The following is a 22,775-nucleotide window of genomic DNA, read 5'->3' as shown; positions in this document are numbered from 1 at the left end:
AAAAAAAACAAAAAAAATAAAAAATAAAAAAAATAAAAAATAAAAACAAAAAAACAAAAAAATATCTTACGATGGAAACAACAACGACATGCCGAGGAATTTTGAGTTGCTCCAAGGTTTGATTGAAGATATGAATAGGAGATTCACCATCCTCGAAGAAGCCATACTACGACCTCCTGCACCACCACAAGTTCCACCACCGCAACTTCCACCACCACGAAGTCCTAACCCACCGGCCGCGAGAAGACAACCAAGGTATGCACTCCGTCAATATCCCGACGAGTCCGAGAGCGATGACCAAGGCGAATACCGACTCCATCGACAAGACTATCAACGTCGAAGACATCGGCGAATACAATTGCCACACCAAAATAGCATCGAAGACGATGAACGGGGGTCGGAAAGAAGTTACGGCCGATATCGAAATCACAATCAAGATGAACTAGCCAACGTCCGAATGAAGGTTCCTCCCTTCTATGGGAAAAATGATCCCGAAGCCTATCTTGATTGGGAGAGAAAAGTCGATATGATTTTTGGCGATCGACGTTGTTCTGAGGCAAGCAAAGTCAAACTCGCGTCCCTTGAGTTTTATGACTATGCTTTGGTTTGGTGGGATCAAATGGTATTAAATAGAAGAAAAAATCGTGAACCCGCCATCGACACGTGGGAGCAAATGAAGTCAATCATGAGAAAGAGATTTGTGCCAAGCCATTACCACCGAGGAATTTATACCAAACTTCAACGACTCAACCAAGGAAGCCGAAGTGTGGAAGAATACTACCAAGAGATGGAAATATTGATGAGCCGCGCCGACATCGAGGAGGACCGAGAACAAACAATGGCTCGATTTCTAGCCGGGCTCAATATCGACATCTTCAACGAAGTAGAGCTCCACCACTACGTAGAGCTTGAAGAAATGGTCCACATGGCAAATATCATAGAGAAACAATTAAGAGGAGGAAGCAATCGATCCTTCAAGACCGTCGAAAAGACTCCTTGGAAGACGCCCTACCAACAACGAGAAGATAAAGGATCAAGCTCCTCCAAAATAGTGGTTCTACCATCGCCCACACCACTCACTCATGATGTTCAAGACAAGACCGGCATCAACATGTCAAGAAATAGTGACATAAGGTGCTTCAAATGCCAAGGTCGAGGGCACATCGCTAGTCAATGTCCAAACAAGCGCACCATGATCTTGACGAAAAATAGAGAGTACGCCACCGATGAAGAGTCGACGGAAGAACAAGAAGAGAACGAAGAAGATCTGGCCAATGACATCCCAAAAAGTCTCACACTTGTGAATCGTCGGTCCTTAAGTGTGCTCTCTAAGGAAGATGACGACGCTCAACGAAAAACAATCTTCCAAACACGGTGCTTCATCAAGGACAAAGTATGTAGTTTGATAATTGATGGTGGTAGTTGTACCAACGTGGCTAGTACTACCTTGGTCGACAAGCTTGATTTATCGATGACCAACCACCCACGACCATACAAGCTCCATTGGCTCAACGATAATAGAGGTGTGAAAGTTGTTCAACAAGTTGTCGTTCCATTTAAAATCGGAATATATGAAGACAAGGTTCTTTGCGACGTGGTTCTAATGAAGGCCGGACATTTACTACTCGGACGGCCATGGCAATTCGACCGGAAGGTATCTCACAATGGCTTCACCAACAAGTACACTTTCCGCCACAACCACTGCGACATCACTTTGTCACCACTTTCTCCAAAAGAAATTTTCAAAGACCAACAACAAATGTGCCAAGAAAGTGAGGTAATAATAAAAAAAAAATTAAAAAAATAAAGGAAAAGACAATTTGATTTGAGGGAAAATCCTTCTCAACCCGGAGGAAATGATGAGGACATCTCAAGCATCAATGTGAAGAAAGGCCAGTGCACTCATCAACAAATTTGGATGTTTTTTTTTACTTGTTTTGTAACCTCTAGTTTTTAATTTTCATTACTTGGTGGTTTTTATTTTCTTAGAGGCTATGGTTATTTATTTTTGTGGTTATGTTTTTTTTCATTCATTTGGTTTTATAACCATTGAATTAGAATATGTAAGGTTTGTGTCTAGAGGTTATTATATAGAATATGTAAGGTTTGTGTCTAGAGGTTATTATCTAGACTATATATATGTGTGTGTAAGCTCTAGTATGAGCATCTTGGAAGATATATGAAAAAAAGTGTGTTTGTGTGCTTAGTGAGGATTCTCTTAGTCTAGAACTTATCAAGAATTTGTGCTCAAAATTCTTGTGGCGTTCGTCCGATTTATCGACAGGAATTCCGCAACCCATCGTGACATCATTCGATCCATCCTAATTCGAAGGTTTCGAGCATGAAAGCTTCGTCTATATCCCAACCTTCTGATAGACGGTCCGCTTAAATTTAACTCCGACGAATCTCTCCAACGAGTTCACATCATGTTCAATAATTTTCTTAAAGTAATATTATTTTTTCACGGGTGTTAGAACGACGAGAAATTTATCTATCAGCATACAACGACAGAATGATAAGAGTTTTGCACCAACAACACTTCTTCGGTGAACCAAACTAGTAACAGAACACTAACCATCGACGACAACAGAAAAACAAAAACATAAAGCAATTTCGGAGATAAAAAGAGAGAGAGAATTATATTGTAGATGTGTATAGAATGAGAGAATGAGAGTTGAAGACCTCTCTTTATAGCCCATAAGATTTGAATGGTTACAACAATTTGAACCACAAGATCGTTCAGTCATTGTGGCCTTTAAACGCATTAAAGGTCAAGTCTATACGTTTTTTCATTCAAGTCTAATCCGCAACATTAAATTGCACGGTTACACCAATCTTTAGTTTAATTCTCATAATAACAAAAAAAAAGGTTATTTGTGGAATTAAAACGTTCAGAAGTGATTTTTGTAATGAAAAGATAAAGGATTCCAACAAGCAAGCCTTAGCCCAGACCCAGCTTAGCCTAGCCCGTCACGACCAATCGGGCAGCGATGGTGGCGCGCGTGTGTGGTGAACACTGGCTTGCCTAAGGCCCTCTACAAAACTGGGTCACCTTTGGGAACTCAAACTCTAATGAACAAATTTGTTATATAAGCTCACTCATTTGTTCATTCTCACTCCATGTGTGACTTTTTTTTATTTCACTTCATTTACACGATTAATGTGTTTCATTAAGCATACTTATATCATCAATTTATCATTCATTATAGCTCCGTTTTTGGAAAACTTATAACCGATTTTGTTCCAATTTCCGCAAAAAAATAATAATACAATGGAATTACCCGATTTTGTTGAGTGGACCCCACTTAAATCTTTGCCTAAAATCAGCAGCTCACAAGATAATAAATACTCTTTATTATCCAATTTTCTCACTTTATTCGAACGATCCCCACATTGATTAAATTGCATGACGCTAACAAAAGACTCGACACGACTCAATATGGTGATAGGTTCTACGGTCAATACCAGTATAGGATAAGTAGACAAAGTCATTAAACTTTCCTTTTATGGAAACATGTCGATTTTAATTGCTTCCCACTATTTTGTAGGAACCATTTTTGGCGTGGTATTTTTTTACTTAGAAGCGACACTAGTTCTAAAAATGTTACTTCCAATTTTTAGAAGCAACTTCTAAATGTCAAACATAATCGACTTTTTGACCTTTAGAAGCGACTTTTATCGCTTCTAAAGGTCTTTTTTCTAGTAGTGACTTTTGGGCTGAAGCACTTGACGCTGCTTGTTATATTCATAATAGAGTGATTATTCATCAGGGTACTACTACCATTCATTATGAAATCTTGAGGGGGAGAAGCCCAATGTCCGTTATTTTCACATCTTTGACTTTGTCTGCTACATTCTTGTTGGTCTTGACCAACGTAGAAATCTTGATCCTAAAAGCGGCGAAAGTATTTTTCTTGGATATTCTAGAAATAGTCGTGCTTATCGTGTCTTTAATAAGCACACTAAATCTATGATGAAGTCTATTAATGTGGTGATCAATTACAACCCTGATGAAATTATGAGTTCAGATGATGCGGATAACAGTCCTCTTGCTAGTACTGATGTCAAGAAATGTGTAAGACAATGTGGGCGACAGTGTCACTGGCGAACTTGAATCCAATGACCATGTTGACTCAGATAAAGAAGAGGAAGATGTCACTGATAGAAAAGGCCCATCGACAAGGGTTCAGGTCAATCATCTTGTTGATGGAATGATTGGCATCTGAGTGAAGGTATTAGAACACGAAGAAAAGATCGTGTCAACTACAAGTAGATGATTGCCAATGTGTGCTTCACTTCGAAGATTGAGCCCAAGAATGTCAATGAAGTTGTGAATGATGAATGTTGGGTCAATGCCATGCAAGAGGACGTAGTGCAATTCGAGAGGAATGGAGTTCGGGAACTTGTCTCAAGACCAAACTGTGTGAACATCAGTGGTACGAAGTGGATCTTTAAGAAAAAGTATGATGAGCATGGGCATGTCCCATGAAATAAGGCTCGACTTGTTGCTCAGAATCATACTCAGGTCGAAGGAGAGACTTTGATGAAACGTTTTCTCCAGTTGCGCACCTTGAAGCTATTCGATTGTTGCTGGACATCTCTTGTCATCTTCACTTCAAACTTTACCAGATGGATGTGAAGAGTGCCTTTCTTAATAGGTATTTGAATGAAGAAGTCTTTGTTGAACAGCCAAAAGGGTTCGTTGTCCCCAACCTCCCAAATCATGTGTACAAGCTAAGAAAAACTCTATATGGTCTCAAGCAAGCCCTTCATGCTTGGTATGGAGACTCACAAAAAAATTTTGTTCGGAATGACTATGTTCGTGAGGGGAGTTTACAAAACTCTTTTTTTCAAGAAGGAAGGAGGAAGTCTTATAATTGCCCATACCTATGTCGATGGCATAGTGTTTGGAAGGATGTCTACCAAGATGGTAGACCATTTTGTCTAACAGATGCAAGCTGAATTCGAAATGAGCATGGTTAGAGGATGGGATCTGTATATCTTAAAGCATGTACACGAAAAACATTGTGAAAAAGTTTGGGCTTGACAATGCTAGTCACGAGCGTACTCCAGCTGTTACTCAAGTCAAGCTCTCAAAAGATGAGAAGAGAATTGTTGTTGACCAAAGTCTATACAAAACTATGATTGGAAGCTTGCTTTACCTCATCGCCAGCCGCCCTGACATAGCGTTTTATGTTAGTGTTTGTGCTTGTTATCAAGCAAGTCTCAAGGTTAATCACCCTACTTAGGTTAAACACATCATAAAATACATTGTTGGTACTGTTGATTAGGGCGTTTTGTATTCATTTGATACAACTCCACTCTAGTTGGGTATTATGATTGTGACTGGAAATGCCGAAGACAATAAGAGTACTCCAGGTGGTTGTTTCCTTCTTGGTAATAACCTTATCTCTATTGGGGAATCAAGCGCGTATCAGACACGAACAATCGCTCTGATACAACTCGTTGTAGATGATTCTCCCATATAATCATATTAATGCAGAAAAATAATTAATTACGCTGATCATAAGCTAATTAAATTATGGTTATAATTAACAAGATCTAGTTATGTTTACTTAATTTAATTCACGAGAGCATATTTATCAAGCAACCGATTTGAAGAAAAACAAATACTTACATTGATTTTCGGTTCAGCTACAGAACGCTCCTAAACCAATCGCGTACTCCTAGCGTCGTCTTGATGAAGGACTCGAGGATGACACCTTAGTCTTCCGAAACGTAATCTCTGAGACGAATAAGAAAGATGAGTGGGCACAGTCTTTATCTCACTAGATCATGAAACTAGGTGTTTCGAGATCTCGCTCTTATTTTACTAAGAATGGAAACGAATTTCCGAGGGGAAGGAGAGGCAGAAGTGCACGGCCAAGGGAGGCTAGAATGCACGAATTTTTCACAAATTAATTTCTTAATTTTGTCTTCCCATGAACCCCTATTTATAGTAGTAAAAGGAGATATTCATGGAACTTTCCAGAATATAATATTTCCTTTTATTGTGTTCACACTAGAGGATTTAATCTAGGCCCTTGGATCTCAACAAGTGAATCCTACGTTTTCTCTCATCCATCAGATCAATATCTATGGGATATTATTCTCTATTTAAATAGAGAATATTTTATTTAGTGAGATAATAAAGGAGAATATATTATTTTCCTTTAAATATATTCTCCTAAATATTTTCCTTTAAATAATGAGAGAATAAAAGACAATATATTATATTATTCTCTCTCCTTTATTTAAACAACTAAAGAGAAAATATTGGTAAATACCAATTTGAAATTTTCGAACTTGATGGCACACGGCCAAGGTGATTTGCGCAATCCCTAATGCCAAAACCCTAATTCGACTTTTCCATGTGTGCAAGGCCCAATTGCTTAAAATCAAATTAATCATTTATTTACTTGGTGCAACAATAAATAAATAATTAATAATTGTTTATTTACTTGATCAAACAATAAATAAACAATTCTACCATAAATATTTATTTAATTCTGCGAATACCCGTTTTTCAGAATTAATGCTGTCAATCATAATTACAGCAAGTGAGATGAATGATGATAAACATTATTATACGAAAGTTCTTATCCGCCTTTATCAGAGCCGAATCGGGGAATATTGACCTAGTAATAGAAGCTTAACAAATCCGATGAAAAAGACGAAATAGTCCTTTCCCTTTTTCCATCGATTCGTATAATCTTGGTCAAATACTCCACTTTGTAAGCCAAGAATGAACTCTCCTTCAATACTAAAATTATATTTACTCATCGTGACGAGTGTCCACTGATATAGTCAGTTCGTGATCAAGATCCTCCAGGTTCAACCCGTGTCAAGAGAAGTCAATTTTTCCGTTATACTTCTCTTGATACATATCAGCCCTAAGCATTGTTGTTTCCCCAGCGAAAGATTCTTTCGAACGTTACTTACTTCGAAAGTGCTAGCAACCTATCGGTTCTGGAATCAACCCTTAGGTGAGTGAACATTAACCTTCTTTCAGGAAGGCTGGATTCCGTATCTGTAAATCACTTCCCCCTCGAATCATGTTCTGAGAGACTCCCAAGACATAAGCTGTGATTAGCATGGATAGCCTTTTAGCGAATGATTCAAAGAGCTCAGTAACATGATCCAGTGTCTATGATCACTTTAGGATTTAGATCAAGTCTCACTGTGACCATCATAGCGGTCTCGGTTAGTGTGTCGTAACGGTCCTTAAACGACACATCTACAACCAAGACCTGTCCAAGTCATACACTTACCATAAGTGTAGAATGCTCCCACATAGTGATCAGCCTTCACATATGTGTTCCACATATATGACTTTAGATATAGCTTTCCAGGCGTATATCAGTCATCGACCTCGTTTTAGCTCACCGCCCGAACTCAGGTGCCCAGCACGTGACTCAGTTTAATACGGAGGCTATGGAAGATAGCTGTTATTGATTCTAATTGTTTAGAAATCAACCCACTAATCATATAATGCTAATAAAGTAAACTTATTATCGAATTTAGTAATCATTTGTTCATTATCTTCAAGTGGGCAATATTCCCAACAATCTCTCACTTTGACCAGAGAAGATAAGTTTCCTTCAGCCAATTTAATTCTTTGCCATCATTATAGACGGTTTAGACTTTGACCCAGGATTGAGATTCCCATCATATGGATTCCCACTTTTATCTATACTCTATCATTTATGTCGATCTGACATATGTCCCATTTTCATATTATTCTAGTTCATGCATTTTTGCAAGTGATCTTTGACTTACCATTTAAGGTCAAGTCAAATTGTTCATAGTAAATAAATTTACTTTAGAACAAATTAACACTTCGCATACCTTTAGATTATACACCAGACTTTATATCTAAAGATAACAAGTCTCCCTATCAAGGTGTACATCCATTTAGTGCCAAAACAGGTTGCACCATTGCATGGTTTGATTTTATCACCACTTACTATAGTGTGATTTATTGAACGTGTTTAAATAAGAACTTATTGACCTATTTCCATTACTTGGTTATTTATAGTTCATCCTTGTTTGTCGTGTTTATATTCAATATATACACAGGACTTTAAGGATCTACTATATTTAAATAACTAAGTATCTCACTATTTCCAGAAATTACAGTGTTTACAACACATGTAGTTATTCTCGGAAATACGACATTGTCTAAGGTCTAATTCTTAGTCCTTTTAAAGACAATGTCAATAGTCTCAACATTGAGCTCATACCTTATATCAATAAGTATGTTTGAGACATAATGGAACGAGCATGTCGTTTCTAAATTTAATTTTAGAAACAGTTAGCTCAGTCAATTTACTTGTGTCATAATGAGGTCTAGAACTATAATAGTAATGACTTTATTCATGACAATTGTTTAGGAGCTACACTTATCGATCATTCTCAAAATATTGATTATAACAAACATCCATGTACAATCATGATTAGTTTGTTAAGTACTTATGATCTACCTTTCATATTTCAAAAGTTTTAGTAGTATAACTACTTCGATCCATGTCTTTATGTTATTGGAACTTCATCCTCAAAGGACAGTTCATCTTCAATTTTGAAGATCCCAAATGAAGTGGTTCGTGGTATCAGAAAGAAGAGTATCATTGATGATAGTGTCTCTCCTTAAGGGCTCAATCCCTTACCTTATAGCTTATTAAAGCTTAAACCATTTCATTAATCCTTTTATAGATCTCTCTATTCCTTTAAGCTAATAGCTTAACAGGTAGATCTATTAAATATGGGCTAATAACTTTCAGACAAGTTAGTTTGATCGAGAGTGATATCTCAAGATCATGTCTTTCCATTTAAGGAAAGTTTATTGTTGATGAGAGTGACAAGGATCCATTCTAGGATGGTCCCACTAGGTTATTGATTTTAACGATAAGATAATTCAAAATTATCATTCCTTTCAATTCATTGATTTATGTGGCAAGGTAATCATTGATTACTCTTCCACTTTAATTATTGAATAATAGCATATACATTCCGGTTAAGGATGCCATCTTCAATGATGGGTTTAATCCTATGAAGGATGTTGCTATTTATTGAACAACAAGTGGCTAGATTTCATTAAAGAAAGCTCCCACTCTTTTATTGAACAATAGTGACTAGAATCCAATTAAGGATGCCCCCACTCAATAATATTGGTTATTTAGTGGCTAGGTTCCATTTAAAGATGCTCCCACTCAATCAATACGAATATTAGTGACTAGGTTCCAATTAAGGAAGCTCCCACTAATTTAATTCATCATCAACACTAACTTTTAGTTGTATCTCCTTTATTACTTATTATTCGCACAAGTCATTGTCGAATAATGGTAATAATTATTTAGACGCTTTCAAAGCTCTAAATAGTTCTTAAACAATGAAACATATGCAAGATAAGAATTTAATGAAGCAATAAAAGCTAATTAAATTCTAACAGAGATAATAACTTAGAAAATATTTATATTTATTTATTGTGCTTCTATATAGCATACGAACGGAAAAAAAAAGTGACCTTCAAATTCTATACCTTTTTCATAAGGACATAAGCATTCATGCATATTCAAATATCATAAAAGCAATCAAGGCATTCAATTATAGAAGGAAATATTTAAAGACACAACCATGTGTTCATAAATAATGTAATAAAACATAAAGAAAGAAAGATTCATCCTATCTGGAATAACCATAAAGGCTACAGTCCAGAAAACCTCGGATTATTAAATGACACATCCCATGTTCAAAAAATAAATCCAAAAAATGAAAGTAATAAAACTAGCGGGAAATTAGATCTTCAAACGGAGCATGAGCTTCTCTACAATTCGGGCTTGAATCCGATATTGTTCAGCAAGCTCGTCTACACACGTGTGCTCCATCAGATCTGCTCTGCAATAAGAAAAGAAGTATGCTCATGAATAATTATCCTCAAAACATTTTTAGGATATCTTTAATCATGAATTTTAAGGTACCATACCAGCATTCTTCTTGTTTTTCTCAAGCTCAGCTAAGTACAAAGGACAATGCCTCTTCCAATGGCCTTCAGTGTTTCAGTGGTGGCATTTACCAATGCTTTCTCGTTTCTTCTATTTTCCTTTTCCACTTCTCTTGAAGTTCTTCCTTTCCTTCTTAGCGGGTCCTTTCCCCTTTGAAGTATTCGGACGTGCCTTAGATGACTCAGCACCAGAAGTCAACTTCTTCTTGGTTTTAGGCGAAGAACTCTTGTCAGCATAGAGAGCCGACCATTTGTTCTTCCCATGTCGAGTGATAGACTCGAAAGTCTGTAGTTCATTCAACAGCTGAGACAGTCCATACGTCAACTTGTTCATGATGTAGTTGGACGTAAACTGTATGAAGTCACTCGAAAGGGAATTCAGGATTATTCCCACCTGAGTAACCTCATCCATTTGTGTCCCATGGAGTTCAGCTTCGTTGAAGTAGTTAGTCATCTTCATGACATGATCCCTCACCGGTGTTCCCGCAGTCATCCTAGTGCTAGTGCACTTACGGGTGAGCTCAATGCGGGCTTGCTCGCTTTGCATCCCAAACATTTGTTGCAACGAGTCAAGGATCTCCACAGTGGTCTCCATCCCTTCCATCTTAGTTCGCAACGCATCAGATATGCTTGCGAGCATGTAGGCCACCGCCTTGTTATTGGCAGTAGTCCACTTGTCATAGTCCTCCCTCAAGTTCTTGGAGGCATCATGAGCAAGAAGAGGAGGTCTGTCTTCAGTGAGGATAAATCGAATGCTTTCACTCACAAGCACAATGTTGAGATTCGACTTCCACTTAGGGAAGTTATCTCCAGTCAGGACATCTTTCGACAACAGGGCCATAATAGGGTTTGACATGATTACTAAAAACATAAAAGTACATTTACTAGCAATATGAAAAGAAACAACCATCAATATAATTTAGGAAATAAAAACTATAATGCAAACATGCACGGGATAAAATACTAATCAAAAGAACACAGTTTTTATATTCCAAGGTAATTCGACTAATAGCCACAGTCCGTTTCACTCTGGTGACGTAACAGAGTGCACCTCGTGAAAATGAGAACCATATCAGATTAGTGAGCAATCATAGTACATGTACCTTCATAACTATGCTCACTAACTACCAATTTTATAGGAATCTTTGGCCACATGAACAACCACCGGTTGGTTCATGCATGAGTCAACCCAACATTTCAGTGAAAGAAATCTAGCTCATACGCACTAGCATAACTAGTACACGCAGAGATCAACCCTCCCACCTATCGTCAGAGACACAACCTTGGTATTGGAATCAGAAAAGCCCTTCCGAATGTAACTGACCACCATGTTTAGAAAACCGCCGGTCACGAGGGGATCTTTCATCCTCACGGTGTTGTGTCAATGTTGGAGACCCTACGACTCAATATACTTTCAGTATTTTAATTTTTCTAGCATTAACTTTAATCTAGATGATCCGCTCGAGTTAACTAAGTCATATTAAAAACTCGAGTGTTTCTAAGCTACCATTATGTTTCAATATAGCTTAGTGATAAGGAATTCGTGACATCTAGTCTTGATTATCCTAATAGTATTCCATCACGGAAAAGCTCCCAGTAGAGAAGGTGAGACACTAGGTCTTCTCAAGTACCTCTCAGCTTAGCCTCTTATCGGCTTGGTGACAAAGCTCTCCGATCCGTTCAACTCATTCATTAATTAACTATCCTAATCCAATTAGACAATTTTAATGAATGAAAGCCCATGACAATCATTAACATACGATACATGATATAAGTTCTAACATACAAGCATGGCATAGTAATTAAATAAACAAGCAAGAGCATGCAAGAATGGTTTGATTCGGATTGATCGTTTCCTATTTGATTCTATAAAGTAAATCAAGATGAGCCCAATCATATTGTCCCATGGATTCAATTGGGTCCATTCTTATGTCCTTTAGAAAAATAAATCATTATCAAATTATTTAATTTTTCTAATTTAATTTTTTCGAAAAAATTAATTAAGTAAGGACCCATTCCAATGTCCTATTTACAATAAATCGATATCATAATCATTTATTTTGTAATGTTTTAAATAAAAAACATTAGGGTTCAGCCCATACAATTAATTAAATAAAACATTTAAAAATTTGAATTTTTTTTTCGGTAAATTTTTTTTTTTAAAGAGTGGGCTCGTGGGCCCACTAGGGTTTCCGGGCTGAGGCCCGGACGAATCCTCTAATCTTGACCTAGGTCAAGATTAGACTTGAGGCTGCACCGGACCGCCGCCGCCACAAGGACGCGGCCCGGCACGAAGAGGACGGCCGAGACTTGTCACAAAATTTTGTGACAAGTTTTCTTGTGGCGTAGTCGTGGAGGCTTTCTTCGTCTGTCATGCTTTTTCGTTGTGTGTCCGTCTCTCGCCGATCGTCGTGATCAAGAACGTCGCACCATCGGATTACAATAATAATAATAATAATAATAATAATTACATAAAGTCTATACCCTTTGAATTTCAGGTTTACAAAAAAAAATCTAGAAAAGCGAGAATCAAATATTCTACGATCAAACCACGAATCACAATCCACATATCATATATTGAATTGCATGAAATTCACATCCACATATAATTTCATTCAAACCATATTTAAATTAATTACAAGAACGAATCGATTAATTAATCATAACAATTAGCTCTGATACCACTTGTTGGGGAATCAAGCGCGTATCAGACACGAACAATCGCTATGATACGACTCGTTGGAGATGATTCTCCCATATAACCATATTAATGCGGAAAAATAATTAATAACGCTGATCATAAGCTAATTAAATTATGGTTATAATTAACAAGATCTAGTTATGTTTAATTAATTTAATTCACGAGAGCATATTTATCAAGCAACTGATTTGAAGAAAAACAAATGCTTACATTGATTTTCGGTTCAGCTACAGAACGCACCTAAACCAATCGCGTACTCCTAGCGTCGTATTGATGAACGACTCGAGGATGACACCTTAGTCTTCCGAAACGTAATCTCCGAGACGAGTAAGAAAGATGAATGGGCACAGTCTTTATCTCACTAGATAACGAAACTAGGTGTTTCGAGATCTCGCTCTTATTTTACTAAGAATGGAAACGAATTTTCGAGGGGTACGCGAGTGAGATGAATGATGATAAACATTATTATACGAAAGTTCTTATCCGCCTTTATCAGAGCCGAATCGGGGACTATTGACCTAGTAATAGAAGCTTAACAAATCCGATGAAAAAGATGAAATAGTCATTTCCCTTTTTCCATCGATTCGTATAATCTTGGTCAAATACTCCACTTTGTAAGCCAAGAATGAACTCTCCTTTAATACTAGAATTATATTTACTCATCGTGACGAGTGTCCACTGATATAGTCAGTTCGTGATCAAGATCCTCCAGGTTCAACCCGTGTCAAGAGAAGTCAATTTTTCCGTTATACTTCTCTTGATACATATCAGCCCTAAGCATTGTTGTTTCCCCAGCGAAAGATTCTTTCGAACGTTACTTACTTCGAAAGTGCTAGCAATCTATTGGTTCTGGAATCAACCCTTAGGTGAGTGAACATTAACCTTCTTTCAGGAAGGCTGGATTCCGTATCTGTAAATCACTTCCCCCTCGAATCATGTTCTGAGAGACTCCCAAGACATAAGCTGTGATTAGCATGGATAGCCTTTTAGCGAATGAGTCAAAGAGCTCAGTAACATGACCCAGTGTCCATGATCACTTCATGATTCAGATCAAGTCTCACTGTGACCATCATAGCGGTCTCGGTTAGTGTGTCGTAATGGTCCTTAAACGACACATCTACAACCAAGACCTGTCCAAGTCGTACACTTACCACAAGTGTAGACTGCTCCCGCATAGTGATCAGCCTTCACTTATGTGTTCCACATATATGACTTTAGATATAGCTTTCCAGGCGTATATCAGTCATCGGCCTCGTTTTAGCTCACCGCCCGAACTCAGGTGCCTAGCACGTGACTCAGTTTAATACGGAGGCTATGGAAGATAGTTGTTATTGATTCTAATTGTTTAGAAATCAACCCACTAATCATATAGTGCTAATAAAGTAAACTTATTATCGAATTTAGTAATCATTTGTTCATTATCTCCAAGTGGGCAATATTCCCAACAATCTCTTTGTTTAGCAAGAAACAAAGTTGTGTGTCTCTGTCTACTGCCAATGCAGAATATATTGATGCAAGTAGCTGCACTTAACTCATGTGGATGAAACAGATGCTTGTTGAGTATGATGTTCTGCAATATGTCATGAAATTGTATTGCAACAATATGAGTGCTATCAATATTTCCAAGAATCATGTTCAGCACAACAAGATAAAACACATAGATATCCGCCACCACTTTTATGCGAGTTTGTGGAAGAGAAGAAGATAAGCCTTGAGCAGGTTCTTAAAGTGAAACAACTTGTTGATATCTTCAACAAAGCTCTGGATATTAATCAGTTTGAGGCTCTTCGTTCTGCTCTTGGCCGCTGTGTGACGAGTTTATAGCAGTTACTGGGTCTATGCCAATATTGTTGTTCATGGGCCCATTTATCTGGGTGACTCATTCGACTAAGCAGCAAAATAGTGTTTATTTCTCATTTTTGTTATGGGCTCATTTTTCTGGTTGGCCCATTCGACCATATGACAACATTTTAATTATGTCTCAAATTCTCTCATGGGCCCAGTGTTCTAGATGACCCATTCGACGTTATAGCCGAACTTTTCAGTGGTTTCCTCTTTTGTTTTGGGCTTGTGATGCTGGTTAGCCCAATCTAATGTACGCCATCGTTTTGAGCTATATTGAACAGTTTATTATAGTTTCGATTTTGGAAAAGTAATAATCAACATTATATTCATTTCCGCAAGAAATAATAATACACTGAACTTACTCAATTCCTTTATGCGGACCCTTACTCAAATTTTTGCCTAAAATCAGCCGCTCAAGAAAAAATAAATAGCCTTTATTATTCAATTTTCTCACTTTATTCCAACAAAAATTATAAAAAATCATCTTCAAATTCCAACATAAAACAATTTTAGAGGTTTAGTAGAGATTAAATCATGGGCAAACTAGCGACGTAGCCATTTTGAAACATGGTTTTTAAGATCTAGCCCACTTTTGGTAAATTTTGTAATCTAGCCATTTACTGAAATTTACGACTATGAAATATCGAATATACCCTTATGTGGTTTGAATAAGAAAAACTAAACACTAGCCAACGTTTCAACCAACCCATTTAAAAAGTCAACTTCGTCAATTAAGAAATCTATAATAGGTGCTTGAGATTGAAATTTGAAATATTTGGAATGCAGTAATGAAACGTAATCTGCAAATATAATATAGGAAATAAAATAAATATTGATTATATCAATAAACATAGAATCAGACATGTAAACGTGGAAAACAATTATTAGTCTAATTTTTTTTTACAATAAACCAAAATAAATATTTTTTTTTAATCTCGTATTGCATTTTTTTCCTGGGTTTTTGAGATAGTTATGTTCTTTATCTGTTGATGTATTTTTTGAATTTTTCTTAGGTTTTTTTGAATTTTTAGTTCGGTAGAATGGAAACATTTCATAGTTAATGTGTGTTAATTTTTGTTAATTTATAAACTACTAACTTTATTTTTGTAAATTTTAGTTTATTTTCTTTACCAAACTTATTTCTTTCAACTTTATCAAATGCATAATATTTCATAATGAGAACACGAAGATTGTAAAACATAAATATTGAATATGAAAAACAAATATATAAACATCATATATTTTTTACCAAAAAAAAAACTTATTAAGAAGATGATAATAATACACAGACAACAACGATAAATACAAAATAATGTCAAGGATGTACAACAAATACACGAAAATAAGCTAAAATAAATCGGAAACACCCAACCCACAACGAATCTTCGCCACACATAACGCCACGATGAACTCCAGCCTCCTCCGTCTTGTGCGACGACTGAGAAGCGCCAAGACTAAATCCTAAAAAACAGGCTACAAAAAAAAAAAAGACAGGAATAAACCAAAATAAATCTGAAGCACCCAACCCACAACAAATCTCCGCCACACACAAAATATGGCGATATTGAAATAAACCAAAATATACGAAAATTAAGCAGTGTAATTACTTCTTAATTTTCATCTCTCAATTTCAAACCAATCATAGAGCGTTTAATTACCTTGATCAAGAAGAGTCCAATTTGTTCAACTCTCAAGAAGAACAAAACAACTCCGACAAATGTTCATCGGGAAGTTGTCGACATCAACCTGACCAAAAAGAGTTTGATTCTTCAGAGCAATCTTCTCCGTCGTTCGAAACAATACTTGATTCAGTCAAAGAAAACTGCGAACCATTCATGATGCTCTTTCGAATATATCTGTGAAACAATATATTCTGCGTGAATAAGATGTAACATATGTTAAATATTACTTATTTAAAAAAAAAATAAACCAAAATAAACCATTCTTACCAATGACAATGCGTTAATATTTCTTCAACACTAGAAAAACAGTGGTAAGGAACGTTCAGAGAAAAGGTGAAACTGAACAATTCAAATTTTGAATAACGTAACAAAATGATCCAGTGAATAAATGTGAGCGATATATTTCAAATTTTTAGCTTTAAAATAGAAAACAAATCTAATCCCTAAAAAATGGGATAATCTTCCAACTAAAATGAACAACTCTGATGAAACGTTGATAAATTCTCCATTCCATTAAATGTGGCTACAAAAAAGGAAGGTCAACTTATCATGATTCAATAACGTTAATAAAAATAATTAATACACGGAATATATTGATATCACCGAATATATAAAACCGAATATAACAAAATCAGCTACAAACCCAAGTTTCAAACGTGGGCTAGTATGTTTGAAATCAAACCAAGGCTAATATAGTAAATACAATCTTACAAAAATATGACACGTCATCAAATTTGGCTAGATTCGAAAATTAAACGAAACGTTGGCTAGTTTACAATTGCAACGTCTGATGTGGCTTAGATCGACTAATTTTTCTTAAATCATCTTCTTCTCTTTTTTTTTTTTCAAATCCCCATCCTATTGCGGATATAAAGAATCAGACAGAGTTTATTACTCAGCCTGAGATTGAGATTATACCATAGTTATTTCTATAGCTTTTATCTTTTTGTTTGTGTAATATTATTTCTTTCTACAACCTTTATCTTTTTGTTTGTGTAATACACAAAACTTAACATATTAATATGATTCATATATTATAGTACTTCTCAATTGTATCGGTTATCCAAGAGATAAATAACACTTGATAGTAAAGGAAATGGGTCACCAAGATGGCTGAGATCAAGTCAGTAGATAAAGACAATGGCCATATGAGAATTTGTTTGCTAAAAAGCGCCTAGTACATAGTGCCCTTGGCTCAATGTCTTTATCTTGTGTCTATCATCAGCACTCAGTGCCCATCGCAGAGCGTGTGAGCACCTGAAGCAGCATGTACACCAAGATTTAAGGCTCACTACCTGCAACATCCTCAAGACACTTAAGCCATCTTCTCCAATTACCCATGTCCATGATACAACTTAGGAGTGATATGAAATTACAAAAAACAATCCCCCACTACCTCCATAATTGTCATATCACTACCTATTTATATAGATCAAGTAACAAGAAGAGAACCCTTTTTGCTCAAATCGCACTAGGAGAGAGAGAGAGAGAGATTGTGCAATTTTTTTTTGTATCCATGCGTCTGAGGGAGAAGTGGGCTTTTATTCAAGTTGACATAGGTTTTATAAGTCATTAGTAGTTTCTATTTTGGAACCAACGAGTCACTTTTAAAAACGAAATACGCTTTCAATTAAAAGCAACAAATCACTTCTTAAAGCTGATCACTTCTAAAAGTTAATTTTGTAGTAGTAAGAGAGAGAGAGAGAGTTTTCAAGAATATTTTAGTAAGAAAAGGGTAATAAGAAAATTGAAAAAAATGAAAAAAGCTCTCGTGGATAATAGGAAAGGGTTACTAGAATTATATAGCCGAAATGAAACTATAATATTTTAAAATAGCCAATATTTAGTAAATTTTAGTTAACTGGTCACTGTATTTATTAACCATCTAAATGTCGCCAATTAGTTACTGTATTGCCCCTATGTTTTCCCGCTCATTTGACACGATTTTCTCATTTAATAATTAAAATAAAATAACAGTTATTAATTCAAAATCGCACAAGTCAAAGAAAGACGTACAAATAAAAATGCATTCGAAAAGTCTACTTTCTCATTAATTCCATTGGCAAAAGAGAAAAACCTCATTTCAGTCGAGAGAGAGAAAAAAAAAAACCCACTCCAACCCTCGAAGAAAAAACTAAGGTTTTAATCGCGATTAAACTAAAATCTGAAGAAATGAAATCTATTGAGGTAAGTGTTAATGACATTTTTTTTTTTTGTGGTTTTGAAGGGATTTTGTACAATCACGTCTCAAATTTGAAATTAAGATAACTTTTTTTTAGTATTTTTGTTTGTTTTGGATTTTTTTCAATTAATAGTTGCTATTTATAACTAACTATTTTAGATATTTTTCTGATTTAAATGTGTTAATAGAAGTTATTAATTGAAAAAGAAGATCACACGACTGAAGAAAACCAAGCACATTCATAACATTGACGTGCATTTCTGTCGGGGAGGGGTTTTTTTTTTTTTTTGTGTCTTTTTCGTTTTAAGGTTTTTTTATTTATTTTATTTATATGTTAATAGCATATTCAAACAAGTGAATTAGGATTTGCATATGAATCTATACTAACAAAATAACTGTATGTGTACAGGTCTACATATATAATTGACTATATGGGAAGAAAAAAATGTGCAAAGAAGATGATACCAGTGAAAAAAACCAAGTAGATTCATAAATTGAAGTAGATAGTGGTAAATAATGGTTAACAACAGTTACTGTACTTATTTTGGCAGTAGCTGTTTCCCTTCTCTCCGGACAAAAAAGTTTTTGTGTTGCAAATCAGGTCAATAGTTATTAAAATCTGGTTAACATATATTAAAATTTAGTCAATTGCTATTGAAATCTGATCAACACTTTTTGAAATCTGGATAACAGTTTTTTAAATCTGGTTCAAAATATTAGTATATTTAAATCTGATAAACAATTATTGAAATTTTATTCAAAATATTAGTATATTTAAATCTAATTAACAGTTATTGAAATTTTGTTAACTATTAAAATATGGTAAACAATTATTGAAATCTGATTCACAACTATTAAAGGTAAAATGGACACTTCAAAAATTAAAACGATTATTTATGAAAAATAAAAAGTTCAACGGTTAATATTGAAATTGAAAAAAATTACGAAAAACGACTATCGAAAGCTATTTCCACTAGGTTAATTGCCCCTATGTAATGGGCCCGTTTGGCACAGCTTATATAATCTTGTTTTTGTTTTTACAAAAAACTAAACCATTTTTCAGCGTTTGGTAAAACAGTTTGTAGAAAAAATTTCAAAAACGATTTCTGAAATCGTACGTGAGTCGGAAAAGCTAAGAATCCTAGCTTTTAGAAAAATCGTTTAAGACTCCTGACATACAATTACTTAAATATCCTCATGTATTTGTGAAATCCCGAAATTAATCTCCTAAAATCTCTCTAACTAATCGGACACTAAGCTATAGATACCCAGTCGCAAAGAAGAAAACGTGAACATCTCCTAAAATTTCTCGACATAATTCTCAACAAAATGAAGTATATAAATAATTAGAATTCACATCTCCGAACTTCAGAAAATACAGAGCCATACTAGAAAAACAAACCTGTATAATGCTGACTCAAGGCTCTCTCTCTTAATCATTCTCTGAATATTTCCCATGTGGAAAAACCTGAAAAGAACATATCAAGGTTAGTCTTGTTGTTTTTGTTTCTAAATAAACTCAATAGACATTTACTAATCTTAAACTGCAATAGAAAATGTGTACAATTTTTGGCTCATAATTCTAGACCTCAAGCAACTGGAAGATCTCAGTATAAATCAAAGATGTAAGTAATGAGATGTCATACCTGTGTGTGTTTTTTTCCATATTAGAGTTTATGTATTGCTAAAATTTAAATTTAAAAGCATCAACAGCTTGTTCAGCAGTTTCACATTATCGCTCTAATTTAAATTTAGAACAAGTTTAGCAGTTTCACATCGCTGTATTACTAATAGCTTGTTTGGTCAAATCATTTTCTTATTGGAATCAATAAAACACAAATAAACAGATTAAAAGAGTGATGAAATTAAAAAAAAATTGAAATCAATGAGGGAAATTGAAACATTCCTCTGGTTAATCAGTGACCGTAGCGCCGCTATGTCGCGATCTTCGACTCCTCCACCGCCTGCTCCGCCACCGAGCGCCTAGTCCACCTCTTCTGAGTCGTCCTAAGGTAAACCCTAATCCATGACGACAATGTGCTCTTCCGATACTCCGACGCCGATCTCGTAGCCGATCTCAAGGTTGAAACAAAATAAAATAAGCTAAAAACCCCCAAATCAAAAACCCTAGAGCTCAAAACCCCCAGACAAAAATAATCAGCTCAATGGATTTGAAGAAAATACTAGAGCTTACCTCTCTCTCTCTCGCTCTCTCTCTCTTTCTCTCTCTCTCTCTCTCTGACCACCGCCTTTGTTTCCCCGGCGTTCGGTGTCTCACGCTCTCTTTCTCTCTCTCTCTAAAATTTCGCGATGTAGTTCTGTCGGCATGAGCGTTCTGTGTATAACGCTATCTCTCTCTCTCTCTCTCTAAGAAAGAGTTAATATTCACTTAAGAGTCACCAAAAAAAATTGCATAGCTTTTAATCCACTTTAAGGTGATTTGCACAAAAGTCATTTCTTATGGACAAAATTGCAGCTATGTCACCTCCAAATAATGTGTTGCAAGTAAGTCATTTTTACCAATTATTGGACTAAAATACCCTTACTTAGAGCAACCAAAAAAACGTTCTATGAAACACTCGCAGAGAAGAACGACAATGATTCTCCTTCCAAAATCCAAAGTCAAGCCTTCTAAAACGTAATCGCCGTTCGAAATCGAAGATCCAGGTAGAACGGCGAAGATTTTCCGGTCCAAAAACGTGTTCTCCGCTCTCGTCTTCACTCGGCGTTCGAAATCGAAGGTCAAAATAGAACGACGAAGAATCTATGACAAAAATCTGTGTTCTCTGCTCCTCGTCTTCGCTCGCCGATCGAAATCGAAGGATGAAGTAGACACATGAGAAAAATCGAAGTGCCTCCTTGAATACTTTCACTGCCAAAGCCAAATTTTTCAGGTTTGAATATTTGATTACTTGTTTCTGGAAACTGAAATTGAAAATTAGGTTTTGACAGTGATTTTAGAATGAAAAAAAATTAAGACTCGCAGACCACAAACACGATCTACAACAAAAAACGGTGAAATTATTAGTCTTCCTCTGGTAATACGCACCACCAACAACATGATTTGCCTTCACACACTACAAAATAAATACTTGGAGGCTTTGCAACTTACACTGACATTCTCGTGCACATTGAAGGCTATAGATCTAATTATTACATTTGAGACTCAGACTTACAGATGAAAAAAAAACTCTCTCGTCAAAAATTTGGTGGTACTAAAATCATATCTAAATTTGAATTAGTGAACATATACTTACAGATGAAGTAGTAGCGAAAAAAACTCTACATTTATTTTACTAGTGATAGTTTGTATTAATATTGAAACATATCTTTAAGATTTAAAACAAAAAAAAAAGAGTAAATCTCTGTGGAACTCCCTCAGAATAAGGGGTACCGATGGTCAATGACTACTCAAGCATCCTAAATTTCATGTTTAAATTTAGGACAAAGAGTAAATCATATCTAAATTTCATGTTTCTTTTCCATTAAAAAAATTGAAATTATTCCAATGATTTTTCTCAGCAATTCATTTTTCTTCTTTCACAGTGATTATTCAGACTATTCTCCTCATCAAATCTTCATCATCGACATTGATCACAGGTATTGCCTACTCGAACTTCGGTATTTTTACACACAAACGTATTTACAGCAAGAATAACATTATTAGACTCATAGTGAAAATAAAGTAGATTCACAATACAAAGTTCAATAAATTCAAAGTAAACTCAGTGAATTTTGGGAATCACATTGCACTAAAACGAAGTTTACAATTGCATGATATCACAATGATTGATTCATTCAGCAACACAAACTAATTGTATTCTTAGAATATTTATGGTAGACTGACAGTGACGGATTTCTAAATAAAATGTAGACTTGCATACCAAAAAAATTTCAATTCATCATAAACACAGCTAAAAGTAAACTCACATAACAAATTACAGATAGTGTAGTGTATGAACACAGATAAAAAATTATTACACTTAAAAGAAATTTGATGATGTATTATATGTATATTTGCAGGGTTAATTTTGATAATGGAAAAGATCCCAATTGCTGTAAAATATGGTGGAATTTGGGATGCTGATAACGTATACATCAACAACAATGCAAAGATGGTGCTACTGAGTCAAGGCATGAGTTACATTGAGCTCATTACGAAATTATCCAAGGAAGTTTTCAATGACAACAAAGCTGAATTAAAAGTATCATTTTAAGACAGAGCAATTAGGGTTTAAGAGGAATGAGGATTGAAAATGACGACAATCTTCAAGTCTTGACGTACCTTCTGAAGAACGATTCACAGTACAAGAATTGTGCTTTAATCATGGAAAACGATACAACATCAAATGAAGAAAAAGCTGA

General features: G+C 35.4%; 1 protein-coding gene across 1 annotated transcript; it reads left to right on the top strand.

Annotated features, from left to right (window-relative positions):
- Positions 1 to 130: 130 nt before the first annotated feature.
- Positions 131 to 1,807, top strand: LOC149390365 (uncharacterized). Its single transcript, XM_089619757.1, has one exon. The coding sequence runs from the start codon at positions 131 to 133 to the stop codon at positions 1,805 to 1,807; it is 1,677 nt and encodes a 558-aa protein (XP_089475883.1).
- Positions 1,808 to 22,775: the final 20,968 nt, after the last annotated feature.

The sequence above is a fragment of the Urtica dioica genome, chromosome 7 (genome assembly GCF_054948205.1).
Source record: "Urtica dioica subsp. dioica isolate 48M chromosome 7, U.dioica_male_clone48M_v1_H2, whole genome shotgun sequence".
Taxonomy (NCBI): Eukaryota; Viridiplantae; Streptophyta; class Magnoliopsida; order Rosales; family Urticaceae; genus Urtica; species Urtica dioica.
The sequence above is the reverse complement of the archived record's forward strand: the minus strand, read 5'-3'. Positions and strand labels throughout refer to the sequence as shown.

Bases quoted from the DNA above. Each gene is read 5' to 3' on its own strand.
- LOC149390365 (XM_089619757.1), top strand. From the start codon at position 131: ATGAATAGGAGATTCACCATCCTCGAAGAAGCCATACTACGACCTCCT.